This window comes from Lathamus discolor, chromosome 14, assembly GCF_037157495.1.
Source record: "Lathamus discolor isolate bLatDis1 chromosome 14, bLatDis1.hap1, whole genome shotgun sequence".
In the NCBI taxonomy this organism is placed as follows: domain Eukaryota; kingdom Metazoa; phylum Chordata; class Aves; order Psittaciformes; family Psittacidae; genus Lathamus; species Lathamus discolor.
The window spans coordinates 5542780-5564959 of record NC_088897.1 but is presented as its reverse complement, the minus strand read 5'-3'; the positions used below and the strand labels follow the sequence as shown (position 1 = coordinate 5564959).

The window sequence follows — 22180 nt, the reverse complement described above, 5'->3', positions numbered from 1 at the left end:
GATTTGCACATAGTTACACATTTGGTGAGGTGTTTTTTTTTAGTGCAGTGGTTATGGCTGAGGGATTACACATGTGAAATGGGAGCTATATACATGTATAGCTCCATAGCTCAGTACCTCATATTCAGGCTGCAGAGGGAGGTGTCACTTAACTCTGGGTAGAACAGAATGCTCTGTTACAGGCTTCTAAGTCCTAGAGAGATGGTACTGAACTTTAGCCTCATCTGTTTGCTGGCTTGTTGGAACTGCATGTTTTCTACCATCTAAACTAATCAATCAGATGTAGCTCTAGCAGCAAGATTCCACTAGAACTTGCCTCCTGAGTATCAACTAGACAAGATATTAGACTTAACAAAACAGTTATCTGCTTACGTGACTGATAGGCTGTCTTTTACATTTGGCAAGCTATACTGTGATGGGTATCATGGGCACAAACTGCCTAATAATGCGGTTCTAAGTGCAGCTTTTTAACAGTTGTTACTTGACTGTTGCTTGGGTGTTACTACAGTGCATAGCTGTTTGCTTCTGGGGCAGTGGGCTTGCTCTGAAGGCACTCTGATCAAATAATGGCAGCAGTTCAAGAAATGACAGTGTCTCTGAGCTAAGAACACTAACATGCTTCTCAAACTTTAGAAATCAATCATTTGTTACTAAAGTGAGAGAGGGAAGGTAAGCTACATAGCTGTGATGAAAAACTAGCATGGTGTGTTTGTTTGGCTGTAGAGTTATGGTCTTAACAGTAAAAATACACACGAGGAGATAATTCTTGGCTTTGCCAATAAACTACTGTAATATGAGGCCTTACTTTGTAATGCTGTAGTAACACACTTCAAACTGTTCTTATTGCAGAACACAGGATGGAGAGACTGCCTTGCAGCTAGCTATAAAAAATCAGCTCCCTCTTGTGGTTGATGCTATTTGTACCCGGGGAGCAGACATGTCTGTGCCAGATGAGAAAGGAAATCCTCCTTTATGGCTTGCCTTAGAGAATAACCTGGAAGATATTGCATCAACTCTGGTAAGACTGTCAGTTGACTTAATTTAGCCTCACTTTTGTGCATCTTGCTAGCAACAAAGGGTGCACCAGCAAAACCAAACTCAGTGCATGGAAAGAACAGAGTAGTTCTATATCCCTATCTAACTTCTAGGAATTTTTCTTCACCAAAAGTTCCTTTTGCTTGTGAAATCTTTCTATAAACACTAGTCTGCACAGCCAAATATCTTGCAGCCACTGTAATAAAAGTAAAGTAAATAAATAAAATTAATAATACTAAATTTATAATAATAATATAATTACATTATCTGGATTCCCAATCCTGGAAGGAGTAAGGATGTACTAAAAACATTAGTCTGTACCATAGCAAATGTGTAATGATCAGCTTCCAGAATAATATTGAACACTCGTATATGTGCCTTAGAGGATGTGCTGGCTTCTGTTGCATCTGAAAGTTCCATCAAGAAGGCCTTTAAAGGCTTATGCTTGTAAGACTATTTACTTTCAGGCATAGGTGATCCAGCAGGAGATCTAAGATGCAAGTAGACATCCTTATGTCTCCTTCATTAGGAAGGTACTTGAGAGCTTTGTCTCTGATATCCAGTTATTGTCTGCTAGAGACAGCTATTTAAAGGCTGTGCTAATGACCTGAGAAATACTTGTAGTAATTGTACTTGACCATTTGTGCTGGTATTGGATAAGAATCCTTATGGAGTCAACACTGAATCTACTCATTTATAAACCTTGTAAATGCTTGTAAAGGAGTGGAGCAAGTCTTACTGAAGTGCCACATTGCTTGAGTAAGTAGTTCTGTAGTAGAATACAAATACTAGAAATTCAGTACCTGAAAAAACTGTTTAGCTGAATGAATAGGAAAGCAACTAAATGGGCCTTATCTGTCGGAAGAATAGATAAGGCATCTCAGATTCTGCCTTTGAGGGGTAATGTTCCAGAAACATCTGTCAAGGACTTCATAAAGTAGTAGGAGCCTGCTGGACACATTAAATACCCTTCACTGCCTCATTGTGCTTCTCCTTCCAGGTTAGGCATGGCTGTGATTCAACCTGTTGGGGGTCAGGACCAAATGGCTGCTTACAAACTCTTCTTCATAGAGCTATTGATGAAAACAGTGAACAGATAGCATGCTTTCTTATTCGCAGGTCAGCCCCCTTCTAAAATACAAACCTTCTAATGTGCATGTGTGTATTTTCCTGGAATAAATTAACTGAATGCTATTTTGAGCCAGTAATAGGTATGTGCTTCATTAGACTTCTGGTGGGTGGATGACACTTATGGAAGTATGACTAATCTTAGATGCACTCTGTTATCTATATTACCATCATGTTCTTGATGACAAGAGTCAAACTAAAACCAGGAAGTTGTGCTTTTGTAGAATGTGTCAGCAGTTGCTGGATCAGATCTTGTAAACTTTTTTCTGACCCTTGTTGGGAACAGTTTAAATCTGGATTGAATGTAATAAATTGACTGTATTGTGTTTGTTTTAGTGGTTGTGATGTGAATAGTCCCAGAAAGCCAGGCCCTAATGGAGAAGGAGAAGAGGAAGCTCATGATGGACAGACACCCTTACACTTGGCAGCCTGCTGGGGACTAGAAGAGGTGATCCAGTGCCTTTTGGAGTTTGGTGCCAATGTCAATGCTCAGGTATGTAGAGAAATTGTGCACAATTCCTTTTGTATTTTGTTCTTCACCTCTCATATAGCAAAACCAAACTTTCCTCTCGGCTGTGTATTTTCCTCTCCCTTTTTACCAGCTCTAGTGTTTATCCGCCTATATGATGGGTTAATTCAAGAAGCTATACTGAAGGAAGACGATGATACAGAAAACTTCTTGCAGTATGAGCTTTCTGATGTAGTGATTGGAGTGAACTTCTCTGTCCCAAGTGTGAATTAAAAGCAGAAGCAGGGCTGTATTTTGCTGCAGTTAATCATTAGAGCAGCTACAGTGTAAAACCTCATAATACTCCACTTTGTTAGTATGTTTGGAAAGTGTCTGCTGTTACTGAGTGAACTGAGGTGATACATAATGAGCTGTGCTTCATCTTTGATTACACAGTAATCCTTAAACAAAAGCTTGAGAAATAGCAACAGAATAAATGAATGCAGAACACTTGTAGGTCCTGATGCTATTGAAAATGACATCAAAATGAATGACAGAACACACAGTCACAAAGCAGCAAAACTGTAAACTGCTGCTTGAGACAGACAAGTGACTCAACACCTTATTTGAATTTGCTAACTTAAGTGTGAATGCTTATCTCTGCCCCCAAAATGTCTGCCTACATGGGACATGTTACTCTGAACTACTCAAATGGCTGTATAACACAGGATTGAGGTCAGCCAGTTTGAGAAATTGGTAACAATTTGCCTTGCTTATACTGTGGGTTTGAGCTCCCACTGCAACTGTTTGGTTCTGCTTTGGGATAGGACACCAATCAGTTCCCTAAACCTGAAGTTGAGGAAAGGACTTGTGTGTTATTCAATCTCCATATAACAAACTTCTTGGTTTCCTTCTAGGATGCAGAAGGAAGAACTCCAATCCATGTTGCCATTAGCAACCAGCACAATGTTATCATTCAGCTTATGATTTCGCATCCAGATATTAAGCTAAATGTCCGTGACAGGCAAGGAATGACCCCCTTTGCTTGTGCTATGACATATAAAAACAACAAAGCAGCTGAAGCAATTTTGAAGAGGGAGCCAGGAGCTGCTGAACAGGTAAGCTGGGAGCTTTCAAAGCATGCTAGTGGAATTACTGCACTATTTTGTGGTAACAAGAGTTCCACAAGCAAATTCTGCTTTATCCGTTAGTGGCTTCACATGGAATGACATTTGCCAGATGCTAGTTTTCTGTAGCAGGATTTATTAGGTAACTGTAGGGGTGTATGTGCTGTGTGTGAGCAAGAACATCAAGTGATAGTGTCTCATCAAACCTTATCTCCTCAGTACTAAATTGAGGAACAGGCATATGTGTATTTAAGGAGAAAGTTCTAACCCTACTCTTGTGCTTGACTAGTTCAAAAATGATCTACTACCTAGCTCTCCTGAAGCAGTTCAAAATGGAAACGGTGACCTAAAATAATTCAATAATAGATCTCATGCTGAACTATAAAAAACCCAACTGTATCTTCAGGCTTCTGGTGTGACGCTTCAGGCAGCCACACAGGAGTTTCTTCCTATCCTGTGTAAGTTTAATTACTAGTAGAGTATTTGAGTGCTTAGTGAGCTCTTGTAATATATCTAAAACATGGTTACAAATACAGCCAGTTCCAAATATGCTTTAACGTCAGCTTCAAGGCAGAAATGAACAGCAACATGCACTTGGTGTTAAAGTAAAAAAGGAATACACTGCATCAGTGTGGCAGGATTGCATGTTGCTTCCTTCTCCAGTGTTCACTTCCAGATTGACTCAAGTTTGCTTCATGTAACTGAGTTTTACCATTAACTGCTGCTCAGTACTTAACTCCAGCAGCTGTTAACTTTCTGTCTGTCATAGTACTCTCCAGTGTGTGGTCAGGAAATGACAAGGTTATGAAGTAGGAATAAGGTAGTCTGAAGCAGACTAAAGCGGGCAGTTTTAGCTGATAATTTAATATCACATCTGCCAAATCTCTAATATCAAGGAGTGGAAGGTACAAGACTACAGCTCACCTCAAGTCAAGAGAGTAAGTATCTTAGTGAAAATAGGTCCTACTACATAATGATTTACTGTTCTACAGTAGAATGGTTTTCATTTCATGTGCCCTTTCTGCCACAGGTTGATAACAAAGGTCGGAATTTCCTACATGTAGCTGTTCAGAACTCAGACATTGAGAGTGTGCTGTTCCTCATAAGTGTACAGGCTAACGTAAACTCTCGGGTCCAGGATGCCTCCAAACTAACACCTCTCCACCTGGCTGTACAAGCTGGCTCAGAGATCATTGTGCGTAATCTGGTATGTATCAGAATCACTTTTCCTCAACTTAAAAATGCACATTCTGCCTTAATGTGTGTTCCCTGTAGGCTGGAGAACTCAGCTGAAGGCGACACCACTCTTCCTGAAACACAGCTGACTTGCATAAAGTTCCCTCAGCGTGTGCTGTTAGCTGAGCTGCATCAGTAGCCTTCATATGAGCATCTTTGACTTGCAGCAATCACAAGGTAGCATGGCTCACTTCAAAGGAGGAGCCCTTACCTTGTGCTTTCTGCAGATTTGAACATGGACTCAAGCTGCAGCAGCTGAGTAACGATAGCATTTATGTATGCTGGAGGCCTAGAAGTATCTCTGTACAGTGGAGTCGTGTGTGCTTCGTTCACAGAAATAAACTGTTGGCTAATAGCCCAGAAAACATCTTTGAACATATTCCTTTTTGCATCTCAACAGCTGCTTGCAGGTGCCCAGGTGAATGAACTGACTAAGCACCGGCAGACTGCTCTTCACTTAGCAGCCCAGCAGGATTTGCCCACAATTTGTTCAGTCCTTCTGGAGAATGGAGTAGACTTCGCAGCCGTAGATGAAAATGGAAATAATGGTAAACTCTTAAAGTTCTACAAGTAGTTGTAAACAGTTCAGTAGGTCTGTTCATGATGTCTCCTAGTGGTAGAGATTGCCCACTGAATGGGCTCACTTTTCAAAGGTGAAAAGGGATGAAAGTCCAAGAAATCAAAGCTGGTGGAAGAAGTTTTGGAGAGGGAAGGTGGGGGAAGTAGAAGGGAAGCGCTTAATTTTATCAGACTGTGATTACTGCTGACATGAACCACTTCAGATTCTTGAAGCTTCTTTTACTTTTCAGCTCTTCATCTGGCAGTGATGCATGGCCGGCTAAACAATATCCGTGTCCTGCTCACAGAGTGCAATGTCGATGCAGAAGCCTTTAATATCAGGTAATCAGTATAGTCTTAACAGACTAAAAGGACTACGGTCTGGTTTAAAATATGTGTTGGTATGACTAGATAAAAAACCCCAAGTATTTGGCTTGGATTATAGTGTTTCTACACTGATGTTACAGTGAAGTGTGCAGAGTGTGCTGTGTATTAATTGTGAGGGAATGATGTATGCCAAGAAAAGGAAGCTAAAGCAGGCAGTTGCGTATGATGCATTAAGCTACCTAAGTGTAGCCATGTTTAAGACTGAACCAAACTTGAAGACAAAGAGAGTGGATAAGTAATTGTAGTAGTAAACAGAACTTAAGGATAACCAACTCTTTTCCCCAGAGGCCAGTCACCGATGCATATTTTGGGACAATATGGGAAAGATAATGCAGCAGCCATTTGTGACCTTTTCTTGGAATGCATGCCAGAATACCCTCTGGACAAACCTGATGCTGAAGGAAACACAGGTGGGTGAGATTCAGTGGCTGTTGAACTTGAAAGTCACTCAAGTTTTATTCATGGTCTGTCACTTTTAAAGCTGGAATGATTTACAGTAATATGTTAAATACAGTAAGATATAAACACTGAGTGTAACACAAGACCTACTGCTCTGTTAGCAGTGTCTGGCTTTTATTTTTCAGTGCTCCTGTTGGCTTACATGAAGGGAAATGCTAACTTGTGTCGTGCAATAGTGAGAGCTGGGGCTCGTCTTGGAGTTAATAATAATCAAGGAGTCAATATCTTCAACTACCAAGTTGCTACAAAACAGCTTCTCTTCAGATTGCTGGGTAAATACTACTTGCTACAGTTGGAAAGTGCTTTCAGCTTGTGCTTCTGAGATACTTTAGAGGAGGAAGGAACTCAGAATGTTGGTCTTAGATGACAGTAATTCCAGAGGGGGTGAACTTCTGAATATTCTGCTACTTTAAATGGGGGGTCGAAATAGTAATATTTCTCATGATCAACTGAAGTTGCACAATGAAGACCTGTCGAATATTACCTTTTCTGAAAGGGTAGACATGGAGACTCCTAGCTGGTGTCACATCTGATAGTCCAAGACCTAGATTCTGCTTTTGAACTTTGTGCTGTATAGTTGTAGGTAATGCAGTGTTGAAAGCAGCTATACATTATCTACAACCAAGACTGCAGCTACTACAGGAGTAGCTAAATGAATTATACTGGATCCAAAAGCCTCCTTAACAATACAGTGTACTCAAGGTGTCTGAGCCCCTTTACCTTTACATTTTTGCCTCTGACAGATATGCTGACAAAAGAACCTCCCTGGTGTGATGGCTCCAACTGCTATGAATGCACTGCCAAATTTGGAGTCACAACAAGAAAGCATCACTGGTAATGTGACACATCTTGCTGTGCTTACAAGGAAACTTATTCCTCTTCCAAATGTAGCTAGGCTGGTTCCTTCTGGTGGTTTAGGAAAACTTCATGTTAATCTAGGTGTATCACCAGTAATCCAGCTGAAACTTTCCATCATGTCCTAGATCAGTTACTTGTAATCTGGCTAAATAGTACCCTTACTAGTTGGAAATATGAAATTGAGAGAGGAGCCCCTTAGTTCTAAACTTCTCCTCAGAGAGGAGTTCAGGTGTGTCAGGATTCAGACTTAGTCCCAGACTTGGTCAACAGTTTATGTCTAAAGGATTATATATGCACAATCAATCCTTTATATCCCTTAGTGAGGATTTCCAAGTTTCAGCTTGCTTATTCCCACTTCGCTTACCAAGTACCTAATGCAATAAGGATTCTCTTGAGGTTGAGAAGTGTCCGTGCTCAAGGGGCAAGCCTGGCACACAGCCTGCTGCTGTGTGGGAGAGCTCCACGAGCCCTGGGCTGTCTATGGAGTAGGGTGACTGGCTTAGTTATATTTGCATAACCAGCTGTATTTCAGTTGATGCATGCTCAACTAGCCCTCAGCTGCAGAGCAAGGTTTATAGCCCTTAGTTGCTGTTACCTGTCTCCCCAGAGGCCAGCTTAAGCTATTGCTTAAGCAGAAAAGGGGGTTGGGGCACTGTTACAGTAGTGGGGCTGACTTGAGATGAGAGATCTGGGCACCTGCTGCCAAGTTTAGGGTAGGGGTGCTGTGTGTAATGTGAGAGTGGTTGAAGATGCTGACATGAGTTGCTCTTGTGTAGACACAAATTGCATTTTCTTAACTAGTTTGATCTTCTATAAGCTGTGCTGGGTTAGGCGGATGTTAAACTCAGATTTTTCTTTCTGGCTACAGAAACTACTACGCATGCATCAGTTGAAGTAGTACTGGGTGAGTGACTAGTACAGAAGCAGTATGGGGTTTTAGCATTAGTATTTATTAAATAAGAGATATAAAAAGATGTAAGAAAACTGTAGCATTTCAGTTGCTACTGTACCTTTCTAGTGATACTGTCATTGCTAAAGAATATCAAACAGTAAAACCCTGGTGTTCTCTATGAGTGAATTTACTTTTCTCCACCGCTCTATCAACAGCCGACACTGTGGACGCCTGCTCTGCCATAAGTGCTCAACAAAGGAGATTCCTATCATAAAATTTGATCTGAACAAGCCAGTTCGAGTTTGCAACATCTGCTTTGATGTCCTCACTCTGGGAGGAGTCTCCTAGTATGCTGTGGAAGTAAAGGGATTCCCAGTCAGTGCTCCTGACAGCAGCTCTGCTTACAAGCCCTCTGGATAGGGAAGAGGAGGCCTATACATGTCTTCTGCACTAGACTGAACTAATTAAGGACCCTGATACGATATATTCTGGTATAAATGACTTTGTATGACTGTAAATGTATTGGGCTGTGATAGACTTCGCTAGGAATTCGAGTGGAACGTTGATATTAAGTGACAAAAGAAGTTAGACCCTCTTCTAGTTGCAGTGGGGTATGGAAGCTCACATTGCTAGGCTGATGTTTGAATTGACATAAAACAGGTCTGTCCTTGACATGGTGCTTTGCACTGAGCAACTCTACTAAGTCCTGTGGCTTTTGGGCTGCTTAGTAGAGGTTGGCATTAAGTTTCAGGGTAACCAGGTATCTTTCTTTGCTTTGTCTTAAAGATATATGTTCCCTTTCTCTAGAGAAGACTTCCTGTGAAGCTAGACTGAGCTGTTGCAACTGCTGTTCATTTCAAGAAATTCTTTAAAAATGGAGTAGTTCCAAGTATAGCTCAAGAATTGTGGCCTTACAACAGAAAGCTTTACAACATCTGATGCAAAGCAGTCAGAATTGCAGATCCACAGCTTGATACCTCCTCAGTAAATGTCTCATTAGCTTTAGCATGTTCAAGAGAAGTGCAGCATTGTTTTAGCCAGTGAATCCTCTTGCTCATACCTGCCAGAACTGTCCAAGTCTTCGTTGCACTTTCATATTTATGTTGCTAGTCCTTCCGGTTCGTGAAACTTGTATAAATGCGCGTAAGTGTGTGGCAAGGCCTAACTAAGCATATGCTAAATGGAGAAACACTAAAACTGGTTCAGTAGTGGAACTCTCAGTAGAGCAATAAATGCTGAAGTGCATTATGAATCCCAGGAGGGAAAGGAGCACTTTCCTTTGGCTTGGAGACCCTGGTTAACTGCTGCAGGAGCCTCTGTAACGCAACCACTGTAGAATGTGCTGCACCTCTAGACACTAAATATGGGTCCATTTTTAGCAGGGTTGCTGGTGAGTGGTGGTGTATTTGGAGTCATTAAGCCTCTGGCCTTGAAGGAAGGATGCTGAAGTGGTGGTGCAGTGCCAGGGATTTGGATTAAGCTGCAGTATTTTAATCTAGGCTCATTGTGCGCTCTTAAACATGCTGAATCTGTAAAAATCCAACACCACAATACCTAGGAAACAGGAAAGTACTTTGCTGATAGACAGGGTTGTGATTTGGTGGGCAAAGGCTTCAGTCAGAAAAACGTGTACTTAAAACTACATGCCATCTTAAGGCTGTTTTTATCCCAGTTTAGACTCAACTCGGCATTCCTCATCTCTACTCCATGAACTGTGCATTTATTTGATGACTGTTATCTCCTCCAGTGTACGATATGGACAAGTTGGTGACACGCTGCCCTATTTGGAATAGTGACTTATCAGTCTTAAGGAGAAAGATGGGATGATAAACCAGACTGCTGCTTTCATGGAAGATTTGCTTGAGGTTTTTCTTCAAACTTGTACAAGCAAAGGGTAGAGGAGGGTATAATTGCTGACATTTGCACGATGAATTTCACATCAAGTCTCACTTGATCTGCACTTTGATCTTCCAATATGCATATAACTGGAATCTCACTCTTGTAACACTAGAGAAGAATAATGGATGATAATAGAAATATGCATCGCTGTTTTGTCTGCTGCTGTCATGTTGCAACAGAACACCCTGGGTGACACAACTGGTCTCTAACACTGTTACTGATACAAGTGGTGCATCTCTGGAATAATACTCTAGGGGCATGAGGTGGAAAATAATGGTGTCTGAAGCACTGAACTGCAGGCTACAGTTTGGTTTTATAAGTGAAATAGATGATGGAAGACATTGAATTTCTAGTCTTTTGCTTTCTTATGTTTCAGAGTATCATTGGTTGCAAGTCTCTAGATGGAGAGAGTGCATTTGGTGAGTCTTGACTGTACTGTATCCTGTGATCATGTGCTAACTTCCTTCTTGGTTGGGAGCTGCCGTGATGTGGAGTGCTAAGTGTGTGCTTACAGTACTGATAGAGGTAGAGCCCACGGACTTCATCTTCATTGGAAAACCACACAACATGCAATGTTTAAACCATTTAAACATCGCATTTTCAGTGACTCCCTGGTGGAAGGAGCAGGGGAACAGGGGGCTCAGTTCTAACAGAATAAGCAACCTTTTAAATCACGAAAAATGTAGATGTTGTAAAAATTCAGCTTAACTGAATGGCAGGTTTAAGGCTGGCTCGTTGTTCTTTTTGAAATAGAGTATTAATTGTAACTGCCTGAAACTCTAGAAGAGATCTGGGGAACAACATCTAATGCTCCTTGTGTGCTGTTTGCAGCCAACACTGCAAGTTTTCTTACTGAAATCTGAAAGAGGGGGTTAGTCATAAACTAACACACAGCCTGAAGTGTTCATTGAGTTTCAAGGAACTAAATTCAGCAAATTTGATCATGTTAAAGTGCCTTTCAGATAGTTTCTTTCCAGCCAACTTTAAATAGCTTTCTGCCAGTTAAAGGGAAAAAGCTCACACCTCGAACCAAAATCCAAGTTCATTCTCTTCTAGTTCAGCTGAAGAGGCTGAGCCCAGCACACAACTGGTGGGGCTCAGTCCTTCATGTGCTCTGCCTAGTATTGGTCTGAACTCTGACCCTTGATGTTTTAGGGGAGTTTTGCTGCCAGTGCTCTGTTGTAGGGTACAAATGTGAACAGAGGCACTTGGTAATGCAGTAGTGGTCATCACATTTCTAACTGTAAAGAACTGCTCTTCCTTTTTGTAGCATAGTACAGTTGTGACCAAACCCCCCTCCCTTCACCCCTGCTGGTTTTAAGTGGTATTAACTTAGGACTCAAGTCTGCCAAGTGTTAAACAAGAGGGTGAATGGAAAACAAACTTGTGTCCCTGGAAGTGATGCTGTCAGACCAGGCTGTGGGCACTGCAGCAGAGCTGCACGGGAAGTCTGTGGTGGTTCATACTGTAGCTTTTTGTTCTGAGCCTGGATTCCTTTGGATTGCAGTCATCCAGCACTCTTACTTACACAAGCACAAAACCTGGTCTGGCTTCAAGTGTAGTGTATCTGAAAAAGGTGTAGTCACTGTTTCACACCACTGAGTGGAGTGAGAATGCTGGTGTTGAAGGTACTAACACAGCAGAGCAAGCTGCTGGCTAAAAGCTGACAGATGCCTTAATGACTGTCATTGGCTTGTACAAGTTCTTGCATAGTGCTTCTAAATTAACCTGTAACAATATGGGATGCTGAGGCTGGATTTTTTTGTAGATCAAATATTACTAGGCAAGTCCTCTTTCTCCTGTAACCAGCAGCGTTGGTACTGCAGCAAACTCGTCTCTAGAAAAATCAAAGCTTGTACAAGTGACAAATAACTCTGATCATTCTAATACCCTCTGTGAAATAGAAAAGGGAGTCTTAGAACAATGGCGTTTTTTATCTGCAGTGTTTGTCTGGAGTCATTGTAAAAATGTATTTTTCCAATACGCATTACTTTGTTGTGTAACGATTCTACTTGTAATAAAATGCATCACTAGATCATGCATCGTGAGGTAGAAAACCTTGTTCAGAAAGTCCCTCCTGTAAAGACAGCTGCCCCTCTGTGAGCTGTCCTCTACAAGGCACAAGAAAAACTAGGGCTGTAACACAACAGCGCATGACAACTTGTATTCCTTGTTTTGAGGTTATTCTAGGTACTCATTTTAATGTTGGGGAACTACTACAGCTGTTCTGGTTTATACCACCTAGTCATTTCCAATGCCTTATACTACTTACCTGTAATCATTCCTATGAAACAATCCTGACTTCCTACAGGCCAGAGCTGGTTCATGGAGTGAATCACTTCTCAGCTCCGATCCACTTCAGTGGATGAGTAACATAGTCTTGGTGTGCTCAGCTGCACACTGGTGGGCAGTGTGGCCTCCTGGAAGAGATGTAACGGCTGCAGCTTTACTTCAGGATAAGGAAAGCTTCAGTGCAATAGCGGAACCCGCCAAACCATCTTGGTGAGATTGTGATGCGTTAGTCTTTTATTAATAAAACTCATTAAAGTATGGGTGAATGGTGAGCTTCATTAGAGCACTGCCTCTGTGCACCTGCCCCCTGTGTAACTGTCACTATTCTTTCCCACCCTTTTCTGCCCTAGGAGCATGGAGCTAAGCTTTTGGAACACTTCAGGTCCCTGAGGGAGTCTCCATGTTTGCTTTAATAGATGATTTATCCCTACTGCAAGCCAAACTCCCCCTGTAGTGTTACCAAACACTACCATGAAATAAGCTGCGAATTGGTTTTCAACCAACTGAAGTTAAAGCAGCACCATCCTGTCTTTCCTTCCTGCAGCAGCGTATTTGGTTTTGGTGTGGCTCTTAAGATAAGAACCATCCCTGGAGCGTTCCAGCACTATTTGCATAGTGCTCAGGCATCCCAGCTGTATGGTCCCATCCACATCTGTAGCCTCATACACAAACATCACTGGTGAGAAGTGTTGCTGCATCGCCTGCTGTTGCTGCCACAAAGGGACTACTCCAAAGCAATGCTGCCAGGCCTCCTGTGAGCTCACCCAGTTATGAACTAATGACTCAGCTCTTCAGAGGTGGCAGTAGCTCAAAACTGAAGTTCATAAATGCCTTCTAGCTCTTTATACATAGGTGGCAGTTGCCTTAAGAACTGAACACAGCTCAGCACATGTGTGCCACTGCTGGACTCTGTGTAATGTGTCTCTCAAGGCTGCAGCTACATCAGAAACTGATTATAACAGTAGATTCTTTGAAAAACAGCAACTGCTTCCCTGCACCTGGGGATTTACAGTGCCTAAGCCCTCTGCTGGTGCTCCTTTGTCCCTTTCAGCCCCACACAGGAGTGGTAAGAACTTGCCCTGCTCTTTTGGGTGTCACATCACTGAATTTTGCCAGCTGTGATAAAATCTGTACAGACTTTATGGAGCTGGGCTCTGTGAGGATACACCCTCGGGTTGTCAGCCGAAGGGCACATACCAGGTGGGAGGAGGTGCTATGGAAGCAGGAGGCAGATTACAGCAGGATCGTCATGCTGCCACATTGCTTTTATTACCAGATATTGAGAAGTACCAGCTCCTCATCCGTGTAGTCTGAAAGTAGTGAATCACAGGAGCAGGAAGGTGAGGTTAATATTAAACAAGGATCCTCATAGGTGGCCCCCAGTATCTTCTTTGCACAGTATAATACAAACACTAAATGAGGGAATACAGTTCTGACTTTTGCCTTCTGTACTCCAAGGTTTTGATAAACCTTGTGTGTAACCAAGCTGTACAAGTTCCCAGATACTACCTACCTTAATTACAGGAGCCATTCTGGCTTCTCCCTGCTACCTTGAAACTCTGGAGTAAATCAATTGACTGGGAAGGAGTACAAGCACTACAATGCAGCAGGCAGAGTTCAAATGACTGGTGGACTGTGGGTAAACTGGGGTCAGAGATGCTGCAGCAGTTCCTGTGCTCACAACCTTGCTGCATTGCACAAAATCATCTCCTGACTGCACAAGGAATCAGTTGCTAAGTATAATTCAGGCTTTGCATCTTACAGTTTGTTGCCAGATGTAAAAATACCATCAGAATGAAGCACTAAGAAAGTATCCCATTACTGATTGTTTAGCCACTAATTCGGCTGAAGTGTTTCCTCTCAACTCCATCTCCACACGTTAAAGAGTCACAACGTGAGGTTGCTATTGCCCGTTCATGCAGATGGAGAGGAACGCAGCTGGAGCTGCCCATACAAAGCTCGTTTTCCCGCAGGGCTCTTAACAGCGGCCTCAATCCAGCCCTGGGAGTCACTCCTTCAGCACGCACTGCTCTGCCAGCGGAGGGCAGCCGCTGTATTCCTGCAAGTGAGGGTTATCCAGGTCGCCTCTGTCGCGGTGCTCGGTGGAGTCCGGCTGCCCCCACGGGGGACCGCTTGTCCTCACACACACGCAGCGGCTGCCCTTGGACCCCGGGTGGAACAGCTTCCGAGGGACTCCGGTCCAGTCTCTGCTCACTCCCCCACTGAGAATGGAAAAGTAAATCACAATTCCAACCCGTGAAAATCGCAGAATCCCAAACTGGTTTCATTGAAAAGACCTTAAAGCTCATCCAGCTCCAACCCCTGCCATGGGCAGGGACCCCTTCCACTGGAGCAGCTTGCTCCAAGCCCCTGTGTCCAACCTGGCCTTGAGCACTGCCAGGGATGGGGCAGCCACAGCTTCTCTGGGCACCCTGTGCCAGCGCCTCGGCACCCTCACAGGGAAGAACTTGTGCCTAAGAGCTCATCTGTCTTCCCTCTGGCAGGTTAAAGCCATTCCCCCTAGTCCTGCCCCTAAAGGCCCTAGTAAAATGCTTCCAAGTGAATTGAGAATCAGTAGGTAAAAGCCTAGGATAATCTGGGAGAGTTAGAACTAAAGACACGCCTACTGAGGCAGACTCTCAACATCTCGGCTTTCTGGTTCATTTTACCGGCTGTGCTTCAGAAACCCGTGGCCTGAACTTAGTTTCACAGTGCTGGTACATGCTCTCACCCTTCCGGGAGCAACCAGCTGCTTCCTGTGTTTCTACTGCTGGAAAAGGAATCACAGCCTTACACAGCACAGCATGTCTAATAGCAAAAATGCCTTTTTTTGGTGTAGCTATTTGCTTGCAGATCACCACACGCCACCTTCTGCGCCTTGACTAAACACAAAGATTCCAAGAACTAGGCCAAAAAGACAAAAACCCCAAGTTTCAAGTACTTCCACAACTACCTGTGTCTTTATTAGCCAAATCCTGCCTGATCCCCTAACTACTGCCCCTGTTAAGCCTGTAAACCTTTTACACAAGTGACAGCCACACAACATGCAGTCCCAAGGCTGCACCCAAGCTCATTCACACATAGAAGCAGATCTCCCAGTGCTACTGGTGCACTGAAACGAAGCCTAAGCATTTTGCAGTGCGGTCTGTGGAATGATTTCGTCTTCTACCAGAACAGTCCCTAAACAAAGAGAGGTATACAACTAAACAGGCCAAGCAGGAAATGACTATTCAAAGCTCAAGCTCGTTTTTATGTGGCTGTAAGTGAAAACTGTTGTGGCAGTACCCTGTGAGACACGCTGTGAAACTGTCGGAACAGCAGGAGCTAATCCTTGCATTCCCTGTCGGAATGCAGCAGATGTAATAGTGGGATTTCCGTCCTGTTTTCCTGAGAACAGGAGCGTTGTGTACACATGTGGCAAATTCTGAAGCCTGATTTTGATTCCAGTGTGACAGCAGAGTTTTTGCCTCAGAAATGAAACTCCTAAGTGTACTGATCGGGATGGGACATCATTTGCCTTTTACCTACAAAGTGAGACGAGTTCCCCTCCACTGCCTCATGCTGAAGAAACCCAGCCTGAAGCTCTGTGCAACCCCAGACTGGCTCAGAAAACGCAGGGACTCCAATTCACACAGCAGGAGTGGCACAGCAGAGAACTGCACCACTGCTCCTTGGCAGTGGGCTCTGCCCTGTCAGAAAGCAGAGCCTGGGGGTGCTGGCTGACAGCTGCCTGAACAGAAACCAGCTTGTGCCCAGGTGGCCAACAGCATCCTGGCTTGTACCAGCCCCAGTGTGGCAGCAGGGCCAGGGCAGTGACTGTCCCCCTGCACTGGGCACTGGTGATGCCGCACCTCGGATCCTGTGTTCAGCTCTGGGCCCCTCGCTACAAGAGGGACATTGAGGGGCTGGAGTGGGGGCAGAGACGGGCAATGGAGCTGGTGCAGGGCCTGGAGCACAGCGGTGATGGGGAAGGGCTGAGGGACCTGGGGGGTTCAGGTGGAGAAGAGAAGGCTCAGGGGGGACCAGATGGCTCCCTGCAACTGCCTGCCAGGAGGATGGAGCCAGGAGGGGCTGGGCTCTGCTCCCAAGGAACGAGGGATGGGACAAGAAGAACCGGCCTCAAGCTGCCCCAGGGCAGGTTTAGATGGAGCTGAGGAACAATTCCTTCACAGGGAGGGTTGTCAAACATTGGAACAGGCTGCCCAGGGAGGTGGTGATGTCAGATGTGTGTCACTTGGAGACACAGTTTAGTGGTGGCCTCAGCAGTGCCAGGTTAAGGCCTGTAACTGATCATAAAGGTCTTTTCGAACCTGAGCAATTCCATACATGCGGACAGAGCAAGGGACCATGCCAGGCATATTCCAGCCATACCAGCACCCAGCACACTAGGACCAACCTACGCCCTTCTGTGAAGAAGTCAGCAGATCTCACCTACCAGTGAGCCAGGACATCTTCCTATGCCACTCCTCCTAGGCGAGGCAATGACAAAGCTCAGGGCATCCAAAGAAAGGTCGGAAACGCTCTGTTCCAGAGGGCCCAGGCATGACAGCAGGAGGAAAGATTTTACCTCTCTTTGGAGCACCAGAACCGGCTGCCCGCAGCAGAGCTCCATTCTGAGTTGCAGGGTGGAAACTGCTGCTTCCTCTGCTCGCTTTCTGCTTGGAACTTCAGAGCTTCCTCAATGGCAGCCTCAGCCTGCCTTAAAGCTTCTGTCGGTGCCCCGTATTCATCATAGAACCTGCCCACCAGCTTCCCTGGCAGAGAAGAGCAACGAAGAGCGCAGTGTTTCCAGGCAAGGAAAACGAACAGGGTTTAAATTTGTTATTTAACGACAAAAAAAGGCGGATCTCGGCCACAGCCCAGTATTAAAACCAAGCTGAGCTTTACACCCCTTCTGTCCTTGGGGGTTCCCGACTCCCATCCCCGCGCTGCAGGCAGGTTTCCCTCGCTGCGGCCACCCCGACCGAACCACCTACCCACGGGCTCGTAGTGCTCGCTGTAGAAGGCCAGCCAGCTCTGGACGGCCAGCAGCTGGCCTGGTGACAGCGCTGAGACATCATCCACCAGCCCCGCCGCGGTGAAGTCGCCGGTGGCGAATGCTCTGGTGGCATCTCTCCCTGTGGGGCAGGCAGCGGAACGCGGGCAGGAGGCCAACCCCAGCCTGGCCCTCCAGCCCGCTGACAGGCCCAAACCCTGGTCCCGGAGGCCTCCCCTGCCCCTCCAGAGGTACCTGCGAGGCCGCTGTAGGCACCTCCGGGGCCATAGTGTCTGCGGCCGCGCTCCACGTCGAACACACGGCCCAAGACGGCGAGGTAGAGGCCGGGCTCGCCCGGCGCCCCGCGGTACCGGGCCAGCTCGGCGCTGCTCAGCAGCCGGCCGCGGGGCAGCGGCAGCCAGGCGCGGGGATCGAACCCGCGGCCCAGCAGGCAGGCGGCCCCCAGGCACAGCAGCGCCGCCCCCGCCGCCGCGCCCCGCCGCATGGGGCCGCGCCACGACCGCGCCCGGACCTTTCACGACGCTTTCCTCGCCGCACGGCAGCGTGGCCGGCACCGGTCAGGTGTACCCGCGTTGGGTGGACACTGTCCCTTTCGCCGCTCCGCTTTACGGCGAGTGTCGCGCGATGCGACTGCCCCGTGCCTTTCCGGGGCGGGGCTTTGCGGCGCCGGGTGGCGCTTGGCGGCAGTGTGGCGCGGCCGCCGCCGGCCGGAGCTGACAGGTGCGGCGGGCCGGGAAGCTGCTGACTAAGCCGGGCCGGGCGGCGCCGCGGAAGGCGGAGGATAAGTGGCTTTGCCGAGCGCCGGGTCGCAACGTCGGCGCTTCCGCGGGACTCATGGGGACGGCGGCGAGCCACAGCAGCGAGGACGAGGAGGAAGGGGGCGCCGAGGAAGGCATGGACGGGGCGGCCACCGCGCCTCAGCCCGGCGCTCCCTTCCCGCCCGGCCCCGCCGCCAGCCCGGCCCCGCCGCTGCCTCCGGCTGAGGTGCTGCTGGACCAGGCCCGGTTGCGGGAGGCCACGGCGCGGCTGCGGGAAGCGGCGCTGCCCGAGTCGCTGGTGTCGCGGCACCACAGCACTCTGGTGCGCTGGCTGGAGGAGCGCCTCAGCCGCGGCGACGAGGCCGTCAGCCTGGAGCAGTTCTGCGAGGTGCTCGAGAGCGTCTCCCGCCTGGCCGCCGGCTCCCGCGGCGAGAGCGAGGAGGTGAGGCGGCGGCCGGCGGGGCCAGGCCCTGCTTGGGCCGGGGCGGGGGGGATCCCGCCGGAGCCCGGGTGGATGGGGGAGCGCAGGGAGGCGGTAGGAGCGCCGAGGGTGCTGCCGGAGGTGGATCTCACCGAGCCGGAGGTGCCCAGGCGCGACCGTGAGGACCCGGGTCACCCCTTCGGGTAACCGCGGCGAGGCCAGACCGGGGAGTTCTGCTGCGAGGCCAAACAGGCGGCTGCTGGTGGCGATAGGCAGGCTGTCAGCTTGTAGATAGCTTTTTTATTAATTAATTAATTGTGCCTGGTTTTGGAGATTGCACTCGGCAACTGCTTCTGAATAAAATGGTATTTTGCTACAACCTGCTGCTGCTGTTAGTGCCAGCAGCAATAGCAGCTGCGGGAAGCACAGGTAGGAAATTCAACGCAAGTAATTCCTTCGAGATGGTATCAGCAAGTCAGAATTTACCGGACTTAATTTTCTTGTTGCTGTGCAAAACCAGCAGTGAAAATGTCAAGTATCTCATTGGTATCCTATTGCTTACTGTAAACTAAGAGGTTTGGAAAACTTGTTAGAAAGTAGTGTAATAGAGTTTCCTCTCTACAGAAGAGAAGGTCTCAGGGTAAAGTTTTAATGGTAGAAGAGAGCAGTTTCCTTTCTAGTGTCGGAAGGGACGTGGGTAAATTGACGTTTGGAACGTTTAGCTTTACTCCCTAGCTGGCATTCAAAATGCAGTTGAATACCCTGCTGGGAATTTCACACTCAGCTGAGAAAGTGGTTGTGTCCGGATTTGTTACTGCGTGCAGTTCCTGAGGCTCACTAGGGCTTTCCTTCTGCCTTTGTATTGCTTCTGAGTAGTAGAATAATAACTTGGTAAACTGTTAAATCACGTGTATGCTCCTTGAAACTGGTGCTGTTGTATTAAAAAGGCTACTGGAACCTGGGAAGAGATGGATTTTGTTGTACAGGTAAGTATGTTCATAGCAGGTTGCTTCAAGTAGCTTGCTAAAATGCTGCTGCCTACATTTCCAGTTGCTTTACAAGAACCAATAAAGAACACTTCGTTTGTAAGGACGGTAAGAGTGAAATCAGTACGTAAGGATTCTTCCTCTTAGTTATAAACAACTGAGCTTTGCAGGCTGAGGGGATATTTTGAGGATTGAAGAATACAATTTAGTTTTGTGTTTTCTTGCTCTGAGGCGAGGGGGGAAAATACCTTATCAACGGATTTATCATGGAACGGATAGATGGTCTCATCTAGTCTGTCCTGCAAAGCTGAGATGTCGGAGTTGTGTGGAAACCCTTGATGTCAGTGTTTCTGTGACTGGCACCAGCCCACAGGCTGTAGTATTTTAGATTTCCAGGATGTATTTTACACTGATGAGAAGTTAGTTTGTGGGTGGCAGGTCAATAGGTTTCCCTTTTTAATGTCTGTAGAATCCTGTCTGGCATAGACTAAGGTTTGATCTGTCCATTAAGGTTTTCTGCTGACAGTGTGGGGCTTGTGAATACCTGCTTTGAATGCTTTATGGGCAAACTGAACCTGTGTTGAAATGCAAAATCTTATTTTCTAGAGAAATTAAATCTCTGAATCCTTTTTTTATTCATTTTTGTTTCAGCAGCTATCATATAGTGTATCCAAGTTTCACTTGAAGCATTAATGCTGCAGCTCTGCTGAGAGCAAGGGGTGAAATGAAGAGTTTTCCTAAGAGTTTAAAAATAAAATAACAAAATACTGCATGAAGATGCAAAGAAAAGCATAGATGTTGTGCTCTCTCCTTGCATGAAAGTATAGAAATTGGTTTATAGTAGCTGTGGGCTAATCCATCCTTGCCATCTGATGTGTTTGTTTTCACTAGTAGCATCACAAAACTTGCTTGTTCACCTCATATTTTAGTAATTGCACAGTTCCACCTCAAATATGAGGAGAAAAAGATATAATGGCAAGAATGATGTGGTGAAAAAACTGCATTGAAGTGTTCTGGCAACTGAGTTCTCTTTGTTTAAAATTAATTCCCTCTGGATTGTTGTCCTCAGGCAAAGGTCTTGGTTTTTTGTTTCAGTGTCTACCTGATGCCCAGCACCAGTCTGCTTTGCTAAGAGTAATACTTACATAGTTGATTGCTGTTAGCATGGTTCCACTGTATGTTTAATGGAGTTTGTAAAATGCTAAGCTGAAATTCAGCTCTGTGCTGCAGAAGAGCCATTGGAGCTTTAGTCAGCTAAAATAAGGCATTGCGATTCTGTTGTCTTCTGAGGACTTTGCTCTCATTTAGGTGGTGTAATTATGTCATGGTTAATTGGCAGGTTATTTTGATCTAATCATTTCAGATTACTTCTCTCCAGGATAGTACTTTTAATGGTACATCAAGTTTGAAAGCAGGTAACAAACCGAGAGGTTCGCGCGTAAGATTCCTCCTGGGCAGCAGTGACTTCTTGACTGTCAGGCATGTGTGAGATGATCTGTTCTTAGAGGCCAAGTGTACTCAGCTATGTAGCTGAACTTGAAATACCAAGTTCAGGGCTAAGAAACTGAAGCCTTGCTTGTGAAGAGATTAGCAATTAAACAGAAGATGTTTCAGGATTAAATGTGATTGTGAAAATATAGCTAGGATTTTTAGTAGTATTGTGTCACAGGACTGTGACTCCTTTGAAGTGGCTGGTTAAAAGCATTATATTTATGAGCTTGGTTCTGCTTTACAGGTTTAGCTGAATAAAGGTACCTTGTACTTTTGTTATTACAAAGACACGAAATGCAAAGCTGTCTGAGTTACTTGTTATACATGCTCAGCATAGCTTTTATGTTAAACATTTCTATCAAAGTCAAAGATAATAAAGTTCCCCTGAATAAAAAAAAAAAATAAGAACCTTTTCTGACTCTTTTCATTGTTTTCACAAATACTTTGACAAATGAGGTTAAACTGGTGTTTTGTGTAGGGCAGTGCATGGAAGGATATAAATGTTTTAAAAACTCTGGTTCTAAGGATGCTTTCTTAACTGAAGAAACTAAGTGAAACCTGGAAGAATTAAGAGTAGCTGCAGCATGAGATGGGTGCAGCAGTGATGAGCAATGCCTGGTATGGCTTTTAGAACTAGCTCAGCCTTTAATGGAAGAGCTTTTTAGTGCTCTTTTGTGAGCAACTTCTTTGTAGTCTCAGATGTTAGTGGATGGGTGCTGCTGATTCACTGCTATAGAAGATGTGCTCTCTCCACCTAAGCATAACTACAGTTGACTTTTGTAGGAAGGCAGTGCAACTGCCTTAAAACTTGCTGAAGACTGCAGATTTCCAGCCAAGCTGTTCCCTCTTGTCATTAATTCAATACTATGGAAAATGGGTTATTTTGATTATTATTTCATGCTGTTATAATGTTATATGGCTTCTATGAAATACCCTGAATTTCTGCTTGAAGCAAATATGCTGAAATACATTTTCTTTTAATTTTTCCTCTTCAGGCCTTTGCACAATTTGATGCTGAAGGAGACGGCACTGTAGATGTGGAGAATATGCTGGAGGCTCTCAAGAATTCTAGTGGAGCTAATCTTCAAGGGGAGCTTAGCCATGTAATCAGGCAACTGCAAGCTTGTTCCCTAGTTCCAGGTATGAGAACAGAGTGACCAAAGAGATGGTTTCCCAAGTCCTGCCCTGTGTAAGGGATGTTGCTTCAAT

At 45.5% G+C, this 22180-nt stretch overlaps 3 protein-coding genes across 4 annotated transcripts in view; 2 read left to right on the top strand and 1 right to left on the bottom strand.

Moving 5' to 3' along the window:
- Positions 1-12577, top strand: part of ANKFY1 (ankyrin repeat and FYVE domain containing 1) — a 32813-nt gene extending 20236 nt beyond the window's left edge. For both annotated transcript variants that reach the window (XM_065694243.1, XM_065694242.1), the window contains exons 15-25: positions 850-1018; positions 2036-2154; positions 2500-2656; positions 3529-3729; positions 4769-4945; positions 5375-5522; positions 5784-5874; positions 6205-6329; positions 6504-6650; positions 7122-7212; positions 8344-12577. In XM_065694243.1, the coding sequence (XP_065550315.1) occupies positions 850-1018; positions 2036-2154; positions 2500-2656; positions 3529-3729; positions 4769-4945; positions 5375-5522; positions 5784-5874; positions 6205-6329; positions 6504-6650; positions 7122-7212; positions 8344-8476 (1558 nt within the window). In that variant the 3' untranslated portion in view covers positions 8477-12577. The remainder of the gene's footprint in view (positions 1-849; positions 1019-2035; positions 2155-2499; positions 2657-3528; positions 3730-4768; positions 4946-5374; positions 5523-5783; positions 5875-6204; positions 6330-6503; positions 6651-7121; positions 7213-8343) is intronic.
- Positions 12578-13566: 989 nt separating this feature from the next.
- On the bottom strand, positions 13567-17909 carry LOC136021739 (neuferricin). Its single transcript, XM_065694244.1, has 4 exons — positions 17550-17909; positions 17296-17436; positions 16887-17073; positions 13567-14541 (listed from the first exon to the last, which is right to left on the bottom strand). Exons 1-4 carry the CDS (start codon positions 17797-17799, stop codon positions 14328-14330), a joined length of 792 nt encoding a protein of 263 aa, XP_065550316.1. The 5' UTR covers positions 17800-17909; the 3' UTR covers positions 13567-14327.
- A 129-nt stretch (positions 17910-18038) lies between these two features.
- ZZEF1 (zinc finger ZZ-type and EF-hand domain containing 1) overlaps positions 18039-22180 on the top strand; it is a 60231-nt gene continuing 56089 nt past the window's right edge. Inside the window, exons 1-2 of the mRNA XM_065694461.1 lie at positions 18039-18515; positions 21967-22111. Coding sequence (XP_065550533.1) covers positions 18150-18515; positions 21967-22111 — 511 coding nt within the window. The 5' untranslated portion in view covers positions 18039-18149. The remainder of the gene's footprint in view (positions 18516-21966; positions 22112-22180) is intronic.